Genomic DNA, 25649 nt, shown 5'->3' with positions numbered 1-25649 from the left:
TAAATAAATAAAAGCTCCAAAGGCGCCAATCAACGTTTGATGGGCTTTTTGTAGCTTTTCTTCATGCAAACAAATGCCCAACATTGCAGGAGTTGTTTGGGCTCAGAACATAAGATCAATGGATCTGACCAATGGCTCTTCTAGTTCAGCATCCCATAGTGGTCAGCCAGATGTACATGGGAAGCTCACTAGCAGGATACAAAGGTACCGGTAATCACTCTCCTTTTGTTGAGCCCACTGGGAGACTGCATATAGCCATGACTAGTAGCTGTTGACAGATTGATCCTCCAGGAATGTGTCTAATCCCCCTGTTAAGGCCATCTAAGCTAGTAGCCATCATCACCACATCTTACAGAGGCAAGTTCCATCAATGGTTTATGCCCTGTGTAAAAGGAAAAGAGAGCGCTTGCTTCTGTCTGTCCCGAATCCTCTTCTCATCAGTTTTATTGGATGACCCTGAATTTTAGATTTATGAGGAATGGAGACAGAAAAACTTTCCCTCGTCCACTTTCTCCACCCCATGATTGTGTTTTCTCTGCCCCATTACTGTTGTTGTGGATGTTTGCTCTGCTTATTCTGAAGTGATTTACTTGCTGATTGAACTGCTCTGGAACTTTCTGCAACTTCTGTAAATCCAGGACTGTCCCTGGAAAATAGGGACACTTGGAGGGTCTTTGGTTTTCCATGAACTGCTGTTTGCTCCGATTCAGCAATAAAGAGCAGGTTTGCATGCAGAAAGAGCTGATGGGGAGAGGAAATTGCTGGGACGCGGAGCTGTAATGTGCAGAAGCTGTGCCTAGAAACATGGCACAAAAAGGAGTCTGGATGAGACCCTGGTCTTCCTCCCCTAATCCTGAGGCCGTTTGTTCCTAAATCTCCCCTCTTGCCATCCTGGCACACAGAGAAGCAGCTGTGCGTCTCTCAGCTGCCCAAGTCCCTGCAAAGAATTTTTCAATTACTTCCTCCAGTGGCCCAACCTCTCTGTAGAAATTAGCAGCTGAGATCTAAAGTGAAATTGAAAGGATCCAAAGGGTTTTGTGCATTGTTTGTGCAGCTAGGCAAACACAGTAGCTTTCATGAGCTTATTAATGAGCAAGGAAATGATGCTTTGCAATGGTGCCAGGGGCATAGCTGTCAACCGTCCCTTATTTGGCAGGAAACTCCCTTATCCCAGCACCGTGTCCCGCTGCTGTCCCTTATTGAGGATGTCCCTTAAATTTCCCGGGTTTCAAAGGAAGCAGCTCCTCTCCCTCCCTGCCTGCCGGCCAGGGAGGAGGGAGGCTCCAACTGTGTTGCTTGGTTGCCTGGACCGCCCCCCTCCGGCCTCCTCTCACCAGCCTCGGCCCCCGGGAGCCCTCCCCGCCAGGACTGGTGGGAGCCTCGGGCCCTTCCGCCGCCATCCTCGTGGCCGCCGAACTGAGCGTCTCTGCCTGGGGTAGCATCTTCGTAGCTTGGACTTCGTTTTGCACGAAAAGTGGTTGCTGCTTGTAGTAATTTAATTGCAGTGTTTCATCAGCTTGATCAGCAACCTCTGGAAACGAATGGCTAAAAACCAGTTCTGCTTTCCAAAATTATCTGGTCCCTTTTAACTTCGTATTTCCGGTGGTTGACTAAAATCCCTTATTTTGGCTGCTGATCCCTTATTTTTAAGGCTGCTGGTCCCTTATTTTCAAATCTGTAAGTTGACAGCTATGGCCAGGGGCTCACACTGCTAAGAAAGAGGACAAAAAACAAGAAGGGCAAGAGAAAGACTCAGAAATAGTCACCAGAATAGTGGGCAGTAGCAGTCTTTAGTTATTATCTGCTTCTGGAAAAGCCTTATTTGTGCTTCTTGGGTTCTGGGAATGAATTATAGGTTTGAGCAGGGCACGTCACATCTGAGTTTTATGGGAGTTCAGAACATTCAAATGGCAAAATCTGAGGTCTAATCTAACTTGAGACTTGTGTTGTTGTTTTTGCTAACTACGCAAACCTTTACCCAACAACTGCTGTTAGGGGCTGTGTGTGACTAATTTCAGCCACCGTTGCTGTTTCTATACATCATGGGAATGAAGACTAGGAAATGAAGACTATACCTCACGGACATGTAGACCATATGCCCCCAGCCCTAGAGTTCCTTTGCCAAAGCTCCTTTGGTTGCCTCACCGCTAAAAGGATATTGTAGAGCTGCAAAAGGTTCAGAAAATGGCAGTCAAAATGATCAAGGGGGTGGAGCAACTCCCCTACAAGGAAGCAGGGGTGGCGCACCCTATTTTGCTGCTTGTGATGAATCGGGAAGTGGCACGCTGCTCTGCCACTGCTGCTGCCACTGCTGCCATATTTTACCTGCCACCACCTGCATCACACAATCTGCCACATCCACCGCTGGCAGAGAAACAGTGCTACCATCAGCACTGATTTGGGGCAAGATTGCACCAATTTGGGGTGAGATCTCACCCAAAATGGGTGCCAGTGTTTTTGCCACTTCTCCATCACTGATGGAGGCAGCAGGGCAGGTGGGGTGCCTGCAGGGGTGATGCCTCACAGAGTTTTCTGCTGCCTGAGGCAGTGCCCTCACCCTGCCTAATGGTTGTGCCAGGCCTGTGAGGAAGAGTTTTTAGCATTTGGGAGTTTCAGTTTAGAGAAAAGACAAGTAAGAGGTGACATAATAGAAGTTTATACAATTATGCATGCGATATAGACAAGTAGACAGAAAAGTTTAACACAACAACTTGTGGACATCCAAATGCTTCACCCCTTCCCTGTTTTTTTTACGCCATCGTAATACTATATAGTATACACCGCTTAGTGAAAACAGAATGAACATGGTCATTATTATAATATCCAGTTAGAATTGTTGAGAGAAATAAGCAATGACCAGCTTACTACTTCAAAAACAAACATTTGTTTCCATCCTTGCTCTGCTGAAATGCTAGCATCTTACTGTGAACTTCAGAGAACTGAGAACCATAAACTGTTTTCCATTCCTTCAGAAGAGCAAAAAAAGAAACCCACCACAATACAGACCTTGCCCTGTTCCTCTCCCCCCAGACCACCATACTTGGCTATGGCAGCCCCACACTTTCATAATTTCTCCTTTGCTGGCAACGCTTGTCTCTTGCCATATCTTAAACCGAAGGAGTTCCAGTTGTAGGTGGAGAGGTCATTCTCCCGTTCTACCAGCAAGGCCCCCTGTGGGACGGAGACAACTCTGCTCTTCCCTGGAGGCATCCTTTGCCGTAGCTGCTGCTGCTGCTCCTGACGCTTGCCCATAAAAGGTGGTGTGGACTTCCTTTGTGGACATGGGATGGCATCAGCCCAGTGGCTTGGGTTGGCAATGTTTTTGGAAAGTTCCCCTAGGGAGAATGAGGAAGAGAGAGAGGGGGGGGATTTGAGGCTCACTGTTGGGGTGGGGTGAGAAACCTGTTGAAAAGTAAATTTTCACAAATGTTGAGGCATGTGGAAAGTACCCTGGTGGAAAGGCATGAGAAGGTAGAAAGCTGCCTTATGTCATCCCATTGGCCTACGTAGCTCAATATTTTCTATACCAGGGGAACTCGTTGCTCTCTTTATGTTGTTGAACTACAAATCCCATTATCCATGGCCACTGGCCATGCTGGCTGGGGCTGATGGGAGTTGGAGTTCAGCATTTGAGGGCAAGAGTTCCTCATCAATGGTCTACACTGACTGACAGTGGCTCTCAAGGGTTTCAGTTAGAATTCATTCTCAGCCCTACACATGCGGTCGGCCTGAAGCTGGGACCTTTTGCATTGAGCCACAGTTCTCTTCCAAAGGGAGGCAGGTAGGAGGTAAGTACATCTGCGATACCCACACCTTCCTAAGAATTAGCCACATGGACTATAGAGTCCACAGTGGTCCCCTGCAGATTGGCATAGTGGGGTCCAGCATGGATTAATGCAGCCCATGTTTGAAAATCAAAATACTAAAATGACACTCCTGATCTTGGAATCAAGAGTGTAGGTTAAATGTAGGAACGGGTCACAACTGATACCACTTGCTACCTGCATGCCAGGAGTCCTTAAGAGGGAAATAGCTGTCAGCTGGTTCTCCAAAGGGAGCGCTGAAGAGTAATAGGAGCACCAGCGAGGAATGGAACAGGCTCATCCTGGGATGTAGCGGATCTGAAAGGAAAGATAAAGGAAAGGAGAGCGGGTGTGGAAATGCTGGAAGAAAACACAGCAGAAGAACAGTGCTGGCAGAGTGAAAAGGGCAGTTGCATGACTTTCTTGCCACTGATCTCCAAATCACAAGCACATACAGAAGAGGAGGAAAGAGGAGGAGATGGCAAGGAGAGGAGAGGGAGGCTGCTGATGGGGTGACAAGGCTTGAAATCTTGCAGTTAGACTTTTCTGGTTCAGTTCCTCTCAGCCTCAGTTACCCTGGGACACCATTGAGACAGTAGCCCCCTGAAATTAGAGATGGGTTGGCCGTCAAGCATTTCAATCAAGATGTTGTTGGGCTCCAGCAATGGGCAGGGATGATGGGAGTTGTAGTCCAGCAATAGCTGAAGGCCATAGGTCCCCCAATCCTAGTCTAAATTAACCAAGTAATTTATAAAGACAATGGCATTGTTGGAAGAGTCCTCTCCACCACAGGGTTCCAATCAAAGCTGACTCTGTCATCAGAATAACTACTTTTGATGTCCTTTCCTATTGCTAAATAATTATAATTACTTGTAGGTCTCTATTGACCTGTCAATATTTTGTTTTAATAGAAAAGGTAATGTGATACGGTTGCAGGAAAATATTTTTTTTTATTATATTTCCTTTCCCATTCAAGCCAGCAAATGCTTACTGTGAGAACAAGCAGAGCTGGGGAAAAGGTTTAGGGAAATGACACCAGTTACTAAAGAAGGAAGTACAGTGCCCGACTCAGGAGGACCGAGTCAAAATCTGAATGCAAAATAGAGCCTTAGAATCTTACAAGTCGAAGGATGTCTAACAATGTCCAGTTAAGCCAATTGCTCCTTCAGCCCTTTGAATTTCAATGTCCTGTGCGATTAGAAGAAACCCTGAGAAGTATGTGTTAGGGGGCTTATGATACTGAGATGAAATAGCTGTGGAAATTTAAAACAAAGGGAAAATCTTGTTTAGCTATATTAGAAATACATGCAGATCATCTTTCCTGTTTAGCTAAATTTGATCAGCATGCATTGTGTATGATTTGAATCATCTATGTGAGTAGAAGCAGACCAGTAGGGGATGTTGCCTGCACAGGGCACATTGACCAGTGGATTATACTAATGTGTCTGTTATGGGCTCCTGATTGATATGGTAAACAATGAACAGTCACTTATCTTTGCAAGGAATTTTCAGCTCTTAGAAAAGTTCTTTCCAGGGCAAATGTTTCCCCACTGTTACTTTAGAAGAGAGGGACAGAAGCAGCCTGATCCCTTTTTCCTGTTGCAGTGTCCTGCCTTTTTAAGAACCTTACTTGTGTGCTTTAGCACATATTTATTTCTTTATTATCATTATTACTCAGCACTCTACTGTGTTCTTCAAACATGCGGTATTATGCATATTCTCTCTGTAATAATTGCAGTTGGGAAACTGAGTCTGACAAGAAAGGGAGACTTGCCTAATGCACCCCCCCCCCGTCCCCACCCCATGACTTCCAAAGCTGGGGTGAAATTTCATGGAACCATAGAATTGTAAAATTGGAAGGGACCCCAAGGGTCAAAGGGATGTCCAACCAGTAGATTGTGATCTACCAGTAGATCCCCAGCAGATCCTGGTAGATCACGGGATCCTTATCATGTACAAAAAGTTATGGGGGGAGCTAAAAAACTCTCTGCAAAAACTCCCCCAAAAGCTGAACAACTCTGGGTAATCCACCCACCCCACGCACGCTCCTCCTCTCTCCAATGACAATGGGTAGATCACTGCCAGTTTTTTTATACTGGGAGTAGATCACAGTCTCTTGGGAGTTATAGTCCAATCCCCCAAAATGCAAGAAACTTAGCTAAAGCATCCATGACAGATGGGAGAGAGAGTGTTTTAAAATTCATGCAGGCAACATGTGGGGGGCGGGGAAGTACATTTCATTCCTTTAAAAAGCAATCTACCTCTTACAAAATGAAAAAGACATATGCAACCCAAACCTATGAATCGCTTGCCCATGAGCAAGTCACACTCATTTAATGATGCTTACTCCCATGTATATATTTGCATAGATTTTAGCCCCACAGTGCAAATCTATTCATGTTTATTCAGAAGTGAGCCCCATTCAGTTCAGCAGGACTTTCTCTCAGGTTAGTGTGCAAGTGCAGCCTGAGGCTTAAAGTTCCTCCCTCTCTACTAACCTCAGTTCTCTTTTAGATGTTCGTGCCAAGACTCCTCTGCTGCTTCTGTTTGATCTCTTGAAAGGAGGAGAGCGCAGCTGCTCTTTGGAGTCCAGGTCCCTCTCAAGTGCAGTATAACCCACCAACCCCCCCTTTGCTGCATGACCTGGCAGTTGACATCAGCAGAGATGGATCCACCTCTACCTTTTGTCTTCTACTCTCCCTCCTTAATGGATTCTGTTTCAGAAACAGTTGCCATGTCTATTCCTCTTGCTTGCAGTATGGGGCAGCTTTACATTATTATTGTTTCCGCCTTCTTCACAATGGAGCCAGAGCTGTTGGTATAAATTGGTAATTCCGGAGAATGAAATGCCTTCTCTTTCTTGCTCTGATTTAAACATGTTTTCCCCCCCTCAAGCCTTCCTTTTAAAACATTTTTTCTAAGTATCTCTTCCACATTATTCTCTCTTGCCCTCCTCTACACATGCCCAGCACTGGGTGTTGAAATTTTGCACCCCTAACAATTTTGTGCCCGGGGCAACTTATTCTGTGCCCCCCATGCCATGCTACTGTACAAGGCGGGGGGGGGCCAGCAGCTGTACATATTATTTGGAGGGTACGTATCCGACATACAGAGGCCCTGTGCACAAGGTGGAGGTTGGGAAGAAAGATCACATAGCTCTCTGCTGAATAACCATTCTGGGTTAGCGGAGTCTGTAACCTGAAGCATACGTAACCTGAAGCGTAAGTAACCCGAGGTACCACTGTAAGATGATTTGAGGTCCATGGCTGGCTCTCCCATGTTCTTTTTAAATGACAAAATGCAGCCACTGTTCCCTCACCAGTGGATTTAACTCCCCACCCTTGCTGTCTTTCCCAAATCAAGTGGTCTCCCTGTAGCTCCTATTTTCCCATCTGAGCAAAACAGACATGCACACATGTGACATCTTGAGAAACATGATTTATTTGATATCATTAAAACATGTTTTATGTTTTGTTAAATAAAAAAATAGAAAATATGCACATGGTGGAATCAAATAGCGTTCACGTTCTGTTAAATAGACATTGCTCCAAAGCACAAGCTTTGTATGTGTCTTTTTGAGCTGCAAGTTATTTTGCGAACTCATCCCCTCCCCCAACCATTTTCTTTACTGGGATTTTGAAATTGACAGAAAACTCAGAACAACACTTCTCACCCTTATATTCATTTTCCTCCTTCCTATTGTTGAAATTTGGCTAGTGAGATAACACAAATTGTTCTAGTGTCATAGTGTTCAAATTATGCCTTTCAACTTATGTGTTTTTAATCCCTTCTATTTCAAATTTCTGATCCATTATGACAGGCATCCCCTAACTCGACCCTCCAGCTGTTTTGGGACTACAACTCCCATCATCCCTGACCACTGGTCCTGTTAGCCAAGGATGATGGGAGTTGTAGTCCCAAAACAGCTGGAGAGCCGAGTTTGGGGATGCCTGCATTATGGCTTCTCACAAGGGATGAAAAATATCAGTGGGTACAGCATGTCAACAAAACAAAAGAAACTGAGTACTTTGCTTACTCACTCTACTGCAGCTGTTCGGAAGGTGAAGACCCCAAGGGATGTGTCTTCCTTGGAGCAATTTGACAAGTCCTAAATGTTGGTTTGTTGCTAAGAAATCTTGTGAACACGGATGTGCCCAGGTACCGATGCTCACTCAGCCATTGTCCATAGCCATTGTCTAGCTCCAGCATGACCATCTCTATGAACCAGCGGTTCAGTTGTAATTGCTCTTGCAAACAGCACCTCTAGGCAATTCCTACTGGGATATGAACCTGCTAATAACCTTGCACACTCCTGCAGGTGATCACACAGGGGTCTTCAGAGGTATGATCTGGGCAGGAGGTCTCAATGGCACATCGCTGTAAAAACAACACAGTAGTCTATAAAACAGGTCTATTTGCTTGTAGGAGGGGAAGTTGTCTGTGGTAGGAAGCCACTTCTCCAGGCTATACCATAGAGGTGGTGTCTCCAAGTTTCTGGAACAGCTGCAACAAGAAGTCATTTGTAACCAATCACATTTCTCTGAAGGATTATATAACTCTACAATTCTATGATTCTATTATTTCTAGGCATGGGTTGTTGTTGTTGTTTGGGTCCCACCTCTTTCCCTGCGAAAACTCACTGTTTACCACTGAATCAGAACAAACATCAGCCTTCAGAGGACTTGACTGATGTTTGTTCCAGTTCAACAGTATACAGTGAGGGTTTTGGGGTTTTTTTAAAATCACAGACCTGTGCCTACAGATCATGGCACAAATGGAAGTGTAGATGAGTCCTATTGTTGGACTCCAGTTCCCATCAGCCCCAGCCACTCAGGGGACAATGGGAGTTGTATGTTGTACCTGGAAGCCTTCAGGTTCCCCAACCCTGTTGTAAAGCTTAAGGGAACCAAACCAGCCAGATAGAATCATGCTCCCCTGAGAGCACATGACACACGAATTTTTTTCTTACCTTGCTCAAAAATGGGATGTTCACCAATGATCCCAGAAACCCAAAGGCAATTGGGAAAAAACTCCTGAGGACAAATAAGTCATTGTTAATAATGGCTGAAAATCAGCAGCCGGAACGAAACCCGAGAGTTAAACTAGATGTGACAGCAGCAATTCTCTGTGTTGAAAGCAAAGTAGAAAGATGGCTAAAGAGTGCTGACCCCCTCCTTTGTTCATAGCTTCTCTAGCCATGGCTCCTTCCTCTGTGCATCTTTCTCCCAGCCGAGGCTCCAATACCAGAAGTGATCCTGGCCAAGAGAAAAGTAGCTGGAGAGAGGTAATCTGTGGGTGAAGGAACAATCTGGTCTGGAGGGTCTCCAACCCTCTAGAGCAGTTTTTGAGGATCATAAAGGATTGTACAGGAGAGGAGAGGGGAAGATCCATTGTGCAAGTGGAAATCCATTGTGTGAATGGAATGGCAGCACAGAATAAACAATGCAAAGAGGGAGATACAGTCCAAAAAAGGAGGTGGTAAGGGAACCCATGGCTACTTTAAGTTAATTCAGATCTCCACGAGGTAATGAGCTGTATCCAAGGGTACTAAAGGAGCTTGTGGACATAATCTCAGAACCTCCGTATATAATATTTGAGAATTACTGAAAAACAGATGAGGTCCCTGCAAACTGGAGGAGGGCAAATGTTGTCCCCATCTTCTTCTTGTTAGAACTGGTAAGGTTGTAGCCCATGAGGCTCCAACTTAGAGCACCAATTTCAGAAACTGTAAACTTGTAGAGTTCAGGTCTGGCATCACGTGCAGCTATCACCAACCCTGGACTTACCCAGACTTGCCTACATACAGTAGTTTCCCTAGAAAGCTTTGTGGCTTTGGTATGAATAATCACCTGAAGAGGTTAATGAAGCCATAGGTCTCTAGAAGCATGCCTAGGACAGGCCACCGAAGCAGGACGATAATTATGCCCCCCAAAAAGAAACTGGTTCCCTTAAGCTTCTGCCTCTGGAAGAAGAAACCAAAGGTTCTTCTTAGTCCAATGATAATGGCCAGGCCAGACAGGAACAGGATCTAAAGAGAAGAAGATCAAAACCCAGGGATTATTGGAGTGTATTATACCTAGTAGATGCTTTATCAGGGATGGGGAGCATGCGGCCTTTCAGATGCTGTTGGACTCCCACCATCCCTGACTGTTCGTCATTGTCAGCCCTAGCTTTGACTGATGGGAGTTGTAGTCCAACAATATCTAGAGGGCTCCTGATTTCTTGCCCCTGATTTTCATGTTTATGTATATACTGCTTTTCTTTTTTTTAATCACAAAACACTTTATATAGTGATCATTTATAATTTAGGAGTAGGCCACACAATACCCTCTGGATTTTTTGGACCAAGCCCCACCCCATCCCTGACCACTGGGCATGCTGGTTGGGGCTGATGGGGACGGCAGGCAGTGCACAACATCAGGAGTAACCACATTGGCTATCCCTGGTACTCTCTCTTAGGGGTGCTGGGCGTAAAGGCTGAACCTTTCCTATAGGCTTTTTATCCTCTTCAGTAATTCTCTCTGTTTTGTCTTTGGAAGGAAAGGGGGACATTGGTCCTGTTGCCTCTCTTTTCTTTGTCTTGCAGGGATCTTTTAGCCAGTGGCAGTGTAGGGGGCCCCCCAAGGGGTGGTTGCCCCAGGTGCAAAATTGTTAGGGGGCACAGAATTTCAACATCCAGTGCTGCCTGAATACAGCTGCATGCTTCCGTTGCTGGGCTCCGTTGAAAACAGCTTATCCCTGCAAACAAGGACAGCACAATAACTCTTGACTGTGCATGCACAGGTGGAATTAATAGCCCCCCAACCACCTTGTGAGGGAAAGAGGGATTGACAGCCAACAGGCCAGCATAAGGTTGCCCTTCTAACCTGGAATGTGGTCAGATGGGCAGCATGTATCAGGAACACCTGTTTCACTGATTTTCTATCACAACATCACATCTTACTGATACAGGAAACCTGGACCAGGGATGACATATCATTAAATGGATACTACTTGCTCAGACTACATAAATTCCCAGGTCACACAGAACAATTTCATACCTCCCTGCTACTTCAAGATGAAAGCCCAGATGTTACATACAGTACTCAGTTCCTAGATACTGCACTGCCATGATGGATATTCATTGAAGGATGGTTTGCGCCACAAACTAGGCCCAAAATGCAAGACCTGTGCTCCTTCACACTCCCTCCCACATAGTCACTTTTAACTGTTTGTCCCTGTTTCTATATTTTAAGTAGGTATGGTATATAATCACCTTTTAATTACCAGTTTTTACTCATTACCTGTTTTCAGTCTTATGTGCTCAGTTTCGGTATGTTTTATCTTATGCTGGTCTGTGACTGAAATAAAATTTGATACTGATACTGAATGTGCATGTGTACTCTGCCTGTTTTGCTCCCTCCTACCTACCCCCTCCGCACTGCCCCGGGCACTGGCAACCCATGCTACACCATTGCCTTCAGCCACTTTATTGTTGACACAGGAAGCTGCTGACCAAGGGTATTGTGTTGCTGGAGGAACATCACCTTCCTCACTTCATGAGGTATCACTTACACCCATACGCTTGTAGCATGTGCTGTCTATAGTGGTTGGTACACAATACAAAAGTTTCAATTCTGTAATGGGCTGCCAGTCCTGATCAGGCCAAAGGCCCATGCAGTCCGGCATCCTGTTGTTACTTTGAACAATCCTTTGCCTATAGGAAGCATGAAAGCAGGATTTGAGCACAACAGCACTCTCCCCTCCTGTGGCTTCCAGTGATTGATACATACGTCTTCTGACAGAGGAGGTGGAACACAGCCATCGTGGCTGGTAGTCATTCCTTAAAACCTTAGACTAGACAACTCTGCTTGGAAGCAAGTCTCGCAGTTGATGTCAACTTCCTTCCACAACAGTGCCTGTAAACTGGGCTTAGTGATCCTTAAGATTCATCAAAGCTTTGAAGGCAAACTGGCTGATATATGTGATGGCAAAAGCAACATCTGGAAGGAAACATCTGGAGCTTGAGAAAGAAACTTACATTTCCGAAGGCCAGAAGCACTGAATCCATGTACAATAGCATACCGAAAAGGAGGAAAAACACCCCGAAGCCCACAAGTCCCACACCAATCCCTGCAACAGATGAAATGAATGTAATCAAACACACAGCATTCTGAAGATCAGGGGGAGGAAGGCCCACTTATAACTCAATAGTGGGAAAATACGTTTCTGGTGTCTACAATTTGGGCTCAGAATACCTGTTCTTGCATGGGCCTGCTTTTCTTTTGAGATCTGTATAGGTTAGGGTGTCTATCATAGTCAAATGTCAGTGTTGGACAGCTGTGTTAATTCTCCTGCTCTTCATTACCATGTGCTGTGTTCATTTGTAGGATGATAGTTGGCAGTCTTGGAAAGATCCCTCTGAGTGATACATTGGCAGACAGCAAACAGGTCCCTGACACAAACTCTGCTGGTGATCTGCAACTTACTGTCCCATCACAGTCTAGCTGAGAGATGGCAAACTTTCTTCAGTCCAAGGGCTGCATTCCCTTCTGGGAGCTGTGTGTCCATGGTGAATGGGGCCAAAGGCAAAAGTGAGCAGAGAAATAAATGTAAAATTTGTGGGAAATTGCAGCCTGGATAGCTCTGTTGGCCAGAGCATGGTGATGATAATGCAAAGGTTGCAGGTTTAATCCCCGTATGCGGCAGCTGCATATTCCTGCATTGCAGGAGATTGGACCAGATGATTCTTAGGGACCCTTCCAACTCTAAGATTCTAAAATTCTATGATTCTATGATAATTATGCATGAATTCTAGTTTGTGCATGAAAAGGGCTAGAACCAGAGAGGCCTGTTCCTAAACTCAGCTAAGTCATACCCCCTTACCTCTGTAAAAGGAAGAATTGAAGCTGCATGTGTCCCTCCGTCCCGTCCCGTCCCCGTTGCTGCTTGGATATGATAGCACAGTCAGTAGAGCGTGCGACTCTTACTCTCAGGGCCGTTGGGTTTGAGCCCCACATTAGGTGAAAGGTTCCTGCATTGCAGAGGGTTGGACTACATGACCCTTGTGGTCCATTGCAACTCTATGATTCTGTGAAATGCATTGATCTGACCTTTGGAATGTTTTGTAAGTAAAGAATTTTTAAACTTCCTTAACAGTGTGTGGCCTGTTCAGCACAAGAGGGGTTGGAAAGAAAAGAGTGCTGTTTGCAAGCAGACTAAATGGGTCCAACAACCTATACAGTGGTACCTCTACTTATGGACACGATCCATTCCAGGGTGCCTTTTGCACCCCGAAAAGTCCATAAGTAGAGCGCCGCTTCTGCACGTGCGCGTGATGTGATAGATTGCTCCTGCACATCCGTGAAGCGTGCAGATCACTCCTGCACATGTGCGAAGCGGTGAACCCAGAAGTAAACACTTACGGGTTTGTCGCGTTCGTAACCAGAAAAAACACAACATGAAGCAAATGCAACTCGACGTATGACTGTATTCCTAAAGCTATACTTCTGCTTGACTTTTGTGAGTTTAAACTCTGCTACTGGGGGCTCTCTCTTGCTGGAGAGAGTTTAGCCTTGCATTTAAAATCTATTTGAGTCAATTCTTTTGTTATTTACTCCATACACGTGGGTCACAGGGCTTCTATTTTCCTCCCACAGATTGTACTTTTGTTAAAGATTATACTGAAACTCTTGTGCCCTGGGAACAAAGATATTAATTTACTTCTTTTTCCAACAGCGCGTTCTCTGATCTTTTTCAAAACCAAACCAAAAAAGTGCCTGTGAAACAGTCAACAGAGTAACACTGGAACTAGAGAGCCAGTGTGGTGCAGTGGTTAGAGCACTGGACTATAAGACTGGGGAGGTGCAGGTTCAAATCCCCACTCGGTCACAAAGCTTGCTGGGCCACTCAGTCACAGTCCCCCTGATCTACCTCACAGGTTTGTTATTAAAATGAGGGGAGGGAGAGCATTATGTTTGCTGCCTTGAACTTGCTAGTGAAAAAGCAAGTATTAAAGTAATGAAGTAAAGAAGAGAGGTCAGGGTGACATTCTCTAAAAGCTGAGCTGGCAAAAGGAAGCCTTGATTAGACCCAATCATTCTTTCTTAGCTAACCTGATTACACTGGTATAAGAAGAAGTAACTTTTTCCTTTCAGCCTGTAAGATATGGTCATACTTACTCTGGATTTCTGTGATCTCTATCATCTTCGTTGCTGTAGGCCTAGAAGGGCTCTGGATGTTCAGGTGCAGATGCAAATGTCACGGAAGGGGGGGGGTGAGGTGCAGGATGCTGCTGTCACTTCCACATATTCCGCAGCCAGTGAACCTTGGAAAGGCCTTTAGCCCTTCCTGCGTCACCTTGCAAATCATTAACCTCCCAGCAGTGAAGACACCTCTTAAAGTTCACTGGGCTGTCACTCTGGAGTTTCCAAGCAGGTGGGGCGGGGAAGCGCCATCACAAATGCTCAGCTTGTGCTTCCTGTTCTCCTGGGTTTGCAAGGGGAAGCTAATAGCAGGTCTCTCTGAGGCTTGAACTATGGGGAAAACTGCTAGCAAAAATGAATGAAAAGAAGAAAGCCACACAAATTACAGTGGTACCTCAGGTTACAGATGCTTCAGGTTACAGATGCTTCAGGTTACAGACTCCGCTAACCCAGAAATAGTACCTCAGGTTAAGAACTTTGCTTCAGGATGAGAAGAGAAATCGGGCAGTGGCAGTGGGAGTCCCCATTAGCTAAAGTGGTACCTCGGGTTAAGAACAGTTTCAGCTTAAGAACAGACCTCCAGAACGAATTAAGTTCTTAACCCGAGGTACCACTGTATGACATTATTCATGTGTGTGTTTGGTCTCAAATGCCATACATAGCTAATCTTAAAATACCAAAACAACGAAGGGCTTTCACCTTGACTCCTTGTCAGGTCCTCCCTTCAGCAGTTCAGGAAAGCCATTATAGGAAGATAGCACATGAGGAGAGAAAATGCTCATGTGGCTCTGGGCAGCAGGAAACAACGGAGCATGCCCTTCTTTATTGCCAGTATTACATGGACATTCAAGCTAGGTTTATCCAGCCCATCCTATGTAAGTTCCCTGGGTGTTCAGAACAACACTACATCCCCCTATTACTACAGGACGAAAGCCCAGAAGTCACAGATTTGGTCACCAGATTTTGCGCTGCCATGATAGCTATTCGTCGAAGGATGGTCTATGCTACAAATCAGTCGTAAATAAAAGGCCCATATTGTTAGATCTGCACTTCTGAAGCCCCACAGCTGTTCTTTTTTAACTGATCTCCTTTAAATTTTCCTTATCGGTTTTATTCATCCGTTACCTATGCTTAATCAAGTATTCTATGTATATGTTTTAATCTACGTTTGGTTCTTGTTCCCAATTAATTTAATAATTATCCACTTAGAGATATTGTTATGCTATTTATTTAGATGTTTTGCTTATGCTGGTCTGTGACCGTAATAAAGTAAATTCATTCATGTGTTTGTTTGGATTCTAGGAGTTAATGCACAGTAGCCTTGAGGGCTGTTTTCCTTTCCACGTTCCCTATTTGCAATCGGGAAGTACACGTCGAGGAGGGGGCACCTGCTTTCACATGAACCTGCCCATCAATTGCAGTCATCATGGGCAGACGCTCCTCTCTGCTAACAAGGGAGATTAGTTTGCTGGCTGTTTTTCCCATGATCACTTGAAAAATCCTGAGCATCTTAACAGACCACTTAATGGTTTTTCTGCCAGTTGTAGCCATTGCAACTCCATAGAATACAATAACATCCAATGTTAGAATTAAAAGAAGCAACAAAAATACAATAAATAATCAACATGGATATTTTCTGCAATGGATGTGCTGTCTCCCATCTTCAACCACAAATCCACAGATTGAGAGACTCTTAATCTCAGGGTTGTGGGTTCAAGCCCCACGTTGGGCAAAAGATTCTTGCATTGCAGGGTTGGACTAGATGATCCTAGTGGTCTCTTCCAACTCTACAGTTCTGTGATTCCAAGATGATGTGGACCACCTGAATGAATCTTATGGACTCCTGGTGGCCCACGGGCCAGTTTGGGAATCCCTAGCTTAGAGGGCAGGGTGGAAAGATGTGAAGACCAAAAAAGAATCTGGAAGGTTTATCAGCTAGATATAGGGTCCAGCCATTGGTCCATTGGTATATTGCATAGCATCTTGCCAACCATTTTGTTTCATGCAAACATCTTCTATTAGCCTCAAGAAATAATAATAATAATAAAAATCCCTCTGACGCAGTCTTGGAGCATTTCCTTTTCTATTGCATAGAAAATAGAATACATGTCCCATTCTCATGCAAGCAGCAAGCAAAGAAATACCATAATAAAAAGCTAATTAACTGGCCAGGGGCAGCTGTATTATCTATATCTGCGTCACTAAGGCACAAGATCTATATGTTCTCTTTTGGTGCTTGACAAATAACTAAGGACACAAGAAGAGAATCTATTTCCAATAAGTGAATCATTCAGCACATTTTGAAATAGGAAATGTATTTTCATGCTCATGATATAACCCAACTATCCTTGCTGCTTCTATTGAAATTCTTGCAATCATTTTATAAGTTGATCTCTCAAAGGTTTGGCAAAAATGGAACCGCCGTACAAATAACTATTGTGATGCACTACCTTGCCCATTAACATAACATCTAAGTCTCCTTTCTCTGAGTACAATCCTCTCCCCCCTTACCTGGAATGAACTGCTATTGAATGCAGTGGAATTTAGTTCTCAGAAGATCTGTACAGAGTTTTGCTGAACCTCTGTAATCCTGTACAGACTTACATGGGAATAAGTCCCATTGTACTTGGTGGGATTCTCTTCCTATGCACAGAATTGCAGGGCCATCAACTGGTCTGATGCACAAGGCTGGTGGTGAAGAGCATTTAGTATTGAGATACTTATTTATTATTATTATTATTATTATTTTTAGAAGAATGGTTTGGATTTGATATCCCACTTTATCACTACCCGAAGGAGTCTCAAAGCGGCTAACATTCTCCTTTCCCTTCCTCCCCCACAACAAACACTCTGAGGTGAGTGGGGCTGAGAGACTTCAGAGAAGTGTGACTGGCCCAAGGTCACCCAGCAGCTGCATGTGGAGGAGTGGAGACCCAAACCCTGTTCACCAGATTACGAGTCTACCGCTCTTAACCACTACACCACACTGGCTGGCTGTATTGAGATATTTATTGTCAGGAACTAATCTTACCAGCAGGCCACTGCTTTGTCATTCCTTCTTTCATTTCCCAACTCTTTGACATGCACACTGAGAAGAATGGGAGAAGCACACCGTCCATTTACAAACCATCAATTTTTATTTATTTGCTTTATACAAACTTGCAAGGTACAAATGCATTTATTTGTTTTGTTTTGTTTTGTTTTCCTTGTGTGAGATTTTGACCTTTTTAAGTAGCTACATCTAGAACAAATGCTGCTGGGAGGGGAATATTAAGCAAGCTGCTGCAGATTTAATTACTGGAAAGATTATTCCATGGTTTGGTGTGAAGAACCCCAAGCCATTGACATACTGTTTTTTAAAATCACAGACTGCTAATTTTTAAAATTGTCATCATCTAAGGTCACTTTTATACAAAAGAAAGACATCAACATCACATTGCTTTTTTGATAGTTTTTTTTAAACCTAACACAAGCAAATAAAAATAAAAATTGCTCCAAATAATGTGCATAAATAATGTAGTTCCTCTTGGTTACAGGTGCTGCTGGCATATGAAAGTGTTATTAGAAGTGAAGGGAAAACACTTAAAATAAAACCATTTAAAAACATATTCCACAATACTGTAAAACTGTGATGCGAAACGCATTCTGTTGAGAGCTCACAGCTTGTAACCTCAAAACACTTAAAGTGACATGAGCAATAATTGGTCACAGACTCCACCTAGCTATTAACTGAGCAGAGGGCTGGTGAGGGGTGATGGAGAACATTCCGTGACATCCTTTGTGCCATTTTTAAAGCCTTTCTCTATTGCAAGAAAAGAAGGGGGAAGGATAATTGGACCTAGGATCCAAAACTTCCTTGACAGAAAAATAGGCAAGAGGCTACAAAAAGTGGCACAGTCCTTGCTTGCTTCATTCCTTTCTTATGTGAACACTGGTTGAATGGTTTCACTGACACCTGTACCCTTTTGAGGTGACCTCCACATCTCTCAAACAGATGCACAGGCAGAACCACTACCTCAAGAGGTGGAATAAGGAGGCCTACTCTGATGTCAAGGGAAGGCCAATCCCAAGCCGACAAGCTTTCAAGAGGCTAATTGAGGCCTCTCTTTGACTCTTGCTTATCTAATGAGCTGCCGCCATTTAGAAAATGTCAAGGATGCCTTCACAACAAGAGAAAATGCAGGTCACATCTGAAGGATGTGTCTCTCCCCAACAATATTAAGGGGAATGGTAGTAGGGAAGGGTAGTAGCTGGGAGAGTGATCATGATGGAGAGAAACAGGATGAAATCCAGCTGCTTTGCCACACAAAAACACATTCGCGTGAACAAAAAGTATAAAAGAAGTAGTAGCATTGACACGAAGTAGGGGGAAAGCCACCTATATTGCAAGAATCCCCATGGGATAGCTGCGTACCAGCAAGACAATCTTTGCGGTCCCTGATATGCTACAGTCCTACTCATCTTCCTATAATGTACCTCCTGGGCCAGAGCCTCAATGGGCTTAAGTCAACAAATGAGCCACTGCCAAACAGCATCAGCTGAGGACTGGTCCCTGACATACAAAAGCAACTGCCGTACCCAACAAACAAGGAAATAAATGCATCATTCCTCTAAATTGACAGCTTACATTTATTTTTAAATAAATTTGCTTTCAATAAAAGCAGAAAATATATATATTTATTTAAATATGTCTTCTTTTATTTTTTATTTTCTTAATTATTCTGATAAAACTGCCCAAAGTGACTCCATTTCAGTAACTCAGTGGCAGGGCTGGCTTCAGTGGCCCTGTGCACTGAGAGAGAACATAAGCTTGAAACAAAACAGTTTAGTGAGAAGAGGAAAAAAACAAAGATATAGATATTTAGCACACATCACTGTATAATTTCCATAAAACATATATTAAGGCATGTAGAGGATAATGGAGGGACAGTTTTTAATGAGCTAACATGGGTGCTACTGCAGGAGCAGGACCAATAATTTTTAACATCATCATCCTGGAATGTTGAAGGAGAAAGAAAGGAACAAAAACTCTGATTCCCTGGAGTGTTCTACATATTGCCAAAAGGATCGTTTAAATAACAAAACAGACTTCATCATTTCATTGGACAGGGAGGTGGAAAGCATTTCTGGTTTAGGGATAGCCTGCCAAGAGTTTTTCACTGTGTTGTATGACAAAAATCTTGTTATTTGCCAAGAACTTATCATTCTGGTCAATATCAGTTGAGGTGGATTCTCAGAAGCGCCAAGGAGGAAGCTAACCCCAAGGTGGGAGATTACGAGGTGGAAGCTTGTTAAAATGAACGTGGGAAATGGACGCTAATTAAAATTCACAGTGCAGTTCTATCTATGTATACTCAGAAGCAATCCCTCACTGGGGTGGGGGGACCGTTTCTGTAACGGTCCCTTTTCATTTCATGAACAGGGCTCCTATCTCCTGGATCTGTGGTCCTTCAGTGTTGTTGGACTACAACTTCCAACTTCCCTGACCATTGGCTATGCTGTCTGGGGTCAAAAGGAGTTGGGAGTCTAACAGCACCTAGAGCTCCCCCCCCCCAATCCCTGCCTCAGGGCCAAACCGGACTTGATGGTGGTAGGCCTGTTTCTTGAAATTTAGGACTGCCCAATCATGTATACACAGATTCCAATTTAGTGCACTAAATAGTGCACGTGGTGTGGAAAACCAAATACTCTGCTCCACTTCAGTTTATCTTCCCTGCAGTCTGCCTCCCAGCATCACTTTTCTTCTCACTAGAAATAAGTCAGCCCAGTAGAGGGAAAAGGGCTATGGGGAAGGTCTGGGAAGAGCTCTCAGCTCCTCTCACCTGTGCAAGACTTTTAAAACTGGGACTTCTCACTCAGCCAGGTTTTATATGAGATTAAGGCAGACCCACATTATAAGAGATGAGTCTGTCACTTTCACATTTAGTTTAGTTCTGTGCACTGATCTGTCATCTGTTGATTTAACCACAAACATTGGATACTGAACTTACTCCTAATTGACCCAAGGTAAGGAAAGAATGAAACTGCAAAGTAGAGCTTCTTAGTATCTAGAGCATTGTACTGAGAAGAAAGTTCAAAACCATTCTTTGCTGTCAAGTCAACCTTTTCATAGAACTACAACACTGCAAAGAGCTTCAATTAAATAAAATTATTTGAGACAGTATTCAGATTATGGTGGATAACACAGGTAGGGCTTGGTAAAATTCAGAGATTCTGCTTCTACCTCTCTCTCTCTCTCTCTCTCTCTCTCTCTCTCTCTCTCTCTCTCTGGTCAAATCATCCTATTTGCCCCCAAACCTTCTAGAAACAATATCTAAGAGCACCATGACCTAAGGGGTGGGAGATCAGCCCACCTTGTAGCTTGAGCATTATCTTAGAAAACTAACTCATGTTCAGTCTCCATCAGCCTTGATTATATGGTTTTAGAATGGCAGATTTTAGAAGCCACAGCAGTATTGCTCCAATAAATATGGAAAAAAGATCCCCCAGTTTTGATTCACGTTTGACTAAAACTCATAAATACATTTATGGACATGCTTATGTTAAAGCCAGGTCCAGAATGAAGTTGCTAACTTTTTTGTGAATGTATAAGCATTCCAAATCAACCAAATTGCCACCTAGAAGTTGAATCTCAATCTAAAGTACCAACCCTTCAAGGAAACAATCAAACAAAACATTGAATGAATGGGAATCCAGCTTTTTAAAAACAAAAACGAAATAACCAAGACCCCATCTGAAAATCCAGCTCAAGGGAATTAAAAAAAAGAAAAGTCAGCTGCATTTTTGTGTTCTAAGCTAGAGTTAGAACAATCTGAGTTTCTTTCAGAAAGATTTGAGACAGAATGAAGGAACCAGCTTGGGAAGACTTTGTCCAGCTTGACCTTATTTTTGGTATGAAGCAATTTCATGTGCCTCATGATGGCCTAACAATATTTTGAGTGTAAAAACTTTGGCCCACAGGGTCCAAGTAGAAGTAAAATTCTTTCCAAAGGTGTGGTGTGAGGCAGCCCATGCTTTAATGTTACATCTCTCTGGGTTTGCTGTGCAATGCCCTATCCATGCCTGAGTGCTATGCTGCAGAACTGCAAAGCCCTTATTGCAAGTTGGTGCCAGCTTTAATGCAGAGCTTGACTACTGTTAAAAAGGTCTAGGTTGTGTTGAAATATATGTCCAGCCCATGGATCACTAGAGAAGAAAGCATCCCCCGAGAGCATGGAAGTTGACTACCACGGCCCTAAATGATATTCAGATAAGCCTTACCAGGTATAAGTCCCCTTTCAGAAGACAACTGCAGGGCAAAAGAAGGTCCAATTTAGACCCTCATTCTGGTAAGTTTCCTGGCTAGGTATGAATCAGTACTGTTTGAATACGTTTCAAGAGAGGTTTGGTTGGTATTTCTTGAGGTCTGCCAAGTCCTCTCTCTTTGCCTGCACCTCTGGCCAATCTCTATTCTGAGCTGGTTCTGCTCTCAAGCTATTGAGAAACTAATGAGGGCTTATTTGAGGTGGTCTGAGCTTGGAGCAGGTGCACCACTAGTCCTATGCTCTTAATATACAAGCTCAATTGCTCTGAAAGGTCACGGTAATGATTACTGCACCCTTCAGAGAGGAGATTGATGAAGGCTGCAGGCATCTGTGTTTGAGAGAGAACTCTACTTCCAAATCACCTACAAGCAGTGCTTTTCTTCTGGGGGGATGCAGGGGGACAGATACCCCTAAACAGTTTGTGAATCTAAGTTTGGCCTCATTGAGGGGCAGCATTTCAATATGAGTAGGAAAATGAGAGTACTCCTAAACATTTTTTATAGAAAAAACGCACTGCCTACAAGCTGTTGTGGTGGGGAATAAAGCAAGAGGATACATAATGAACATCAGAGGTCTTGCTTCAGTCCCCCCTCCTCCCCTCCTCCAGTAGCCAGGAGAGTTTTGCTTCACACATTCCATGGAGGCTGATTCATGGCGCATCCAGTCTAGTTCAGATCCATATTCCATCTAGCCCCCTATCCAGTTTTCATCAGCAGTACCTGATTGTGCAAGCGACAAGTGCTTGGTGAACACAGTGATCTATCCAGCACACAGTTTAGATCCTATTACTTGAAGCCCTGGAGAAGCCAGGAGGAAAATGCTCAGTGGCACTCTCCCGAGTTGGCTGTGATGTGAGAAGAAATGTCACCCATCCAGTCCCAGTTTTGTTTTTTCTTCCCCTACAGATAAAAGACAACCTCTCTGGGTTGCAGAAAGCATTAAAGCTTCACCTAGTGGCGAATCACCGCCAACTAAGTTTTTCTAACCTCTTCCCTCCCGCATTATATCATCTGCCCGCACCCCTAAAACACGTCCACATACATTGCCCGCACCTTCCATTCCATCCACCCAACCCCTAAGCTTGGGAAAGAAGAAAACACCGGCCCATCCCAGCCACAGCAACATCCTCACAACCCTAGCAAGATTCCAAAGCCACTTTGGGTCCCCACACGGTCAACCTTCTGTCTTCTGCCACATCCACAAAGTTCTGTCCACTTGTGCTTCCTTGCTTTCTTTCCTTTTCCTGTGAAAGGCTGTGAGCATTAGCAGGGAAGCGTGGCCGTGCACGGGTTGCTTAGCTCCACAGGCGAAAGATGCTAAAAGCCATTCTGGTTGGCAGAGGAGAGACCAAAGGGCTGTCTGTGTGTGTGTGTGTGTGTGTGTGTGTGTGTAAGGGGGGAGAAGGAGGAGGAGAAGAAACATCTAGTGCTCACTTCAGTAGAGGGTTATGAATTCCCTGGCTGCAGATACAAAGTCATTCTTCACACAACCTTCCTTCCCTGCTGCCAGAACTTGCAGGCCATAGAGCTCCAGGAGATGAGCTACATCACCTCCCAGTCCTGTTGCCAGCATCCCTTTTCTGGCTCAGTGCTGCCTCTTTGCCGAGACACAGCTGTTCTTTTGCTCCCGGTCCTTAGCCTTGGGAGTCTGCTGCACCTGATACAGAGGACCTGTCTGGCAAGAATGGAAACAGCTCCTGCACTATAGCCTACTGAACTGTGGGCAGTTGGTACAGGCCATATCAGCAGCAGCAGGAGGAAATTGGACAAAGGCAAATGCCATCCCTGCTCTCGCTTGATGGCAGCTATTCTTTCCCGAAAAGTTTCCGCAGCTTGACTGAAGGAGATGTGTGTGCCGAGAGAACCCTAACAATGACCACGCGTGTTGTTCAGCGGTTGGGGTGCAGACGCCGTGGGTTAAAACGTGGCTCCGTGGAACTTCACAGCATTCACAGCAGCCAGGGCCTGTGCTGGAAGAATAGGGGAGAAGAGGAGAAAAGAATCAGTGACTGTTGTTGGAACCTAAAGTTGTGGGCCTGTTTCACAGGCCTTTGACATTTCCCTCACAGCAGGCTTGAGGGATTTGCAGAGGCTGTGAATTTGCTAGACGTGCCTCGAAGGAATGTCATAGACAGAGGTTTCATTGACATTAACAGCTTTAGCTTTCTGCTCTGGGAGCTCTCTCAAAGCCTTAAAGGTCTTCACCAAGAAAGGTTGTGTCAAACACACGTCAGTCAGAGTTCTAGCCCACAGTTCAGCAGGACACTCTAAAGTAACCTTTCCCAACCTGGTGTCCTCAAGATGTTTTGGACTACAGCTCCCATCAGCCTCAGTCAGCACAGCCAATCTGGAGAGCATCAGGTTGAGGAATACCACTGTAAGATTTTTTTGGTCTGTCAACCACAGATGATGACTAGACTAACAGCACAATATTATACGTGTATAGTGGGAAGAAAGTCCTACTTTATCAAATGGGGCCAATGCCCAGGCCATTGTCCAGCCTAAAAGATGGAGTTGTGGCTTATCATAGATGCCCATCTCCATCTTTTGGTTCAGTTCACAGAAGCAACCTAATGTGTTATAGCAACAGAACCTGTGGCCCTCCAGATGCTGATGGACAACAACTCCTGCCATCTCCAACCTTTGACCAGGCTGGCTGGAGCTGATGGAAGACTAAACCCAACCAAAAAATAATATTTCCATAGCTTTGTCCAAATTTTGGATGTTCTGTACCAGTTGGTTTGTGAAAGGAGCAGCTATGGTGTCCCTAATGGTGACACATAGCAGTTCAGCTTAACATCAACCATTCCCTTAGTTATGAAGTGGCACATTGGGTGGGTGGGTGGGAAAACTGTTATGTTAGCTTTCCAGCAGGTTGGTTGCTGTTGCTTTCTGGGAGGGAGAGGGATGAAGTGGTGGGGTGGTCAGTGTGGTGCAAAAGCACTGGCAGAATCAATCAAGTGCTCCTGATGGTGCATTTGCATCCTGCTAACCTCCCCACAGCATTGTCCTTCCTCTCCCAGTAAGCAACAGAAGAGAAGAGTTTGGATTTGATATCCCACTTTATCACTACCCGAAGGAGTCTCAAAGCGGCTAACATTCTCCTTTCCCTTCCTCCCCCACAACAAACACTCTGTGAGGTGAGTGAGGCTGAGAGACTTCAAAGAAGTGTGACTGGCCCAAGGTCACCCAGCAGCTGCATGTGGAGGAGCGGGGAATCAAACCCGGTTCACCAGATTACGAGTCTACCACCCTTAACCATTACACCACACTGGCTCTCAACAGCAACCTACCTGCTAGGAAACCAGCAGCCCTGACCTTGCTGCTGCCCTGTCCCACAGAAACACCACCCTAGTAAGCTGTAGTGACACTGGCGTTGGGATGGTGGCTCTGCTGCTACTGCTTTTGATTTCTCCGATTAAGCTTATGGTCTCCTAAGAATACCAGTTGCTGGGAACTGCAAGTGGGCAGAGAGCTGATGTGTCCATGCCCAGCTTGCAGTCTTCCCACAGATCAGCCACTGTGGGAATGGAATGTTGGACTAGATGGGCCATTGCTCTTACCCAGCAGGTTCTGCTTATGTTCTTAACTTAAGTATGTTTTCTGATTTCAATACACGCAGTGTATTGAGAAAATACACCCAGTGGCATGTTTGGGCCCAGGCTATCTACTGTGTTCATGACATGACAGAGCAGGGTCTCCTGGGTCCATACTCTGAGCTACAACACTGTGCTCATTCAATAATATTCTCTTGGTTTAATTGCCATGGGGAATCATTGCTCATTGAAATAAGGTCACTTTGCCCCAGGGACTCCAGAACAAAGCATAGCGCCTTGATTCACCACGGAAGCATCTTGCCCTTAACTCTGTGGAAGGTGACTGAGCTTACACAGCACAGAAGAAAGGGTTATCTTAGTGGATCTCAGTGAATGGATGGATTGGTGAGGAGAGAAGATGAAACTCTTGGAAAAGAAGCTTACCACTTTTTTTCTCCAAGAGACCAAGGCATATAGAGATATGAAATGAATATAGTAAAAAAAAGAAAAAGAAAGAAAAGCAAAAGTAAAAGTAAAAAAAAAGAAGTGCTTACTTTATGGCTCAGACACGCATAAAATGGCTGTCGCCGCCCTGGGATGAATCAGACGAGAGGGACTTGGTCGGTGGAGTCGGGGAGGCTGGGGAGGTGGGAGGGCTCGGGGTGGCACACTGAGCTGGAAACAAGAAATGGAGACAGGGTCTGAAGAGCATACAGAAATGGGAAGCAAAGGCAAGGAAACACATTTCATAAAGCAGCCTTTGACAACCTGGTGCCTTTCAGAAGCTGCGAAACTACATCTCCCATCAGCCCCAGCTAGTGCT

The 25649-nt window shown here is 44.6% G+C and overlaps 3 protein-coding genes across 44 annotated transcripts in view; all 3 read right to left on the bottom strand.

Annotated features, from left to right (window-relative positions):
- Window positions 1–3025: 3025 nt before the first annotated feature.
- Window positions 3026–6390, bottom strand: KISS1 (KiSS-1 metastasis suppressor). Of its 2 annotated transcripts, XM_083745727.1 has the most exons (3): window positions 6302–6390; window positions 4002–4121; window positions 3026–3335 (listed from the first exon to the last, which is right to left on the bottom strand). In XM_083745727.1, the coding sequence occupies exons 2-3, from the start codon at window positions 4102–4104 to the stop codon at window positions 3064–3066; spliced, it is 375 nt and encodes a 124-aa protein (XP_083601853.1). In that variant the 5' UTR covers window positions 4105–4121; window positions 6302–6390; the 3' UTR covers window positions 3026–3063. The 2 variants fall into 2 exon arrangements, 1 of the variants encoding a protein (XP_083601853.1); XR_014565962.1 differs by lacking the exons at window positions 3026–3335; window positions 4002–4121 and adding an exon at window positions 4159–5056 and having other exon boundaries at window positions 6302–6384.
- An 836-nt stretch (window positions 6391–7226) lies between these two features.
- On the bottom strand, window positions 7227–14335 carry GOLT1A (golgi transport 1A). Of its 2 annotated transcripts, XM_083745725.1 has the most exons (5): window positions 13964–14314; window positions 11824–11915; window positions 9653–9831; window positions 8773–8836; window positions 7227–8306 (listed from the first exon to the last, which is right to left on the bottom strand). In XM_083745725.1, the coding sequence occupies exons 1-5, from the start codon at window positions 13986–13988 to the stop codon at window positions 8268–8270; spliced, it is 399 nt and encodes a 132-aa protein (XP_083601851.1). In that variant the 5' UTR covers window positions 13989–14314; the 3' UTR covers window positions 7227–8267. The 2 variants fall into 2 exon arrangements, with proteins under 2 accessions (XP_083601851.1, XP_083601850.1); XM_083745724.1 differs by lacking the exon at window positions 7227–8306 and having other exon boundaries at window positions 8321–8836; window positions 13964–14335.
- A 2770-nt stretch (window positions 14336–17105) lies between these two features.
- The window catches only part of PLEKHA6 (pleckstrin homology domain containing A6), a 199170-nt gene continuing 190626 nt past the window's right edge, over window positions 17106–25649 (bottom strand). For all 40 annotated transcript variants that reach the window (XM_083745662.1, XM_083745666.1, XM_083745697.1 and 37 more), the window contains 2 exons: window positions 25381–25501; window positions 17106–23260 (listed from right to left, as the gene is read on the bottom strand). In XM_083745662.1, coding sequence (XP_083601788.1) covers window positions 25389–25501 — 113 coding nt within the window. In that variant the 3' untranslated portion in view covers window positions 17106–23260; window positions 25381–25388. The remainder of the gene's footprint in view (window positions 23261–25380; window positions 25502–25649) is intronic.

The sequence above is a fragment of the Podarcis gaigeae genome (genome assembly GCF_964106915.1).
Source record: "Podarcis gaigeae genome assembly, chromosome: 6".
NCBI classification, from domain to species: domain Eukaryota; kingdom Metazoa; phylum Chordata; class Lepidosauria; order Squamata; family Lacertidae; genus Podarcis; species Podarcis gaigeae.
Note: the sequence above shows the minus strand (reverse complement) of the source record. Positions and strands in the feature narration are given on the sequence as shown.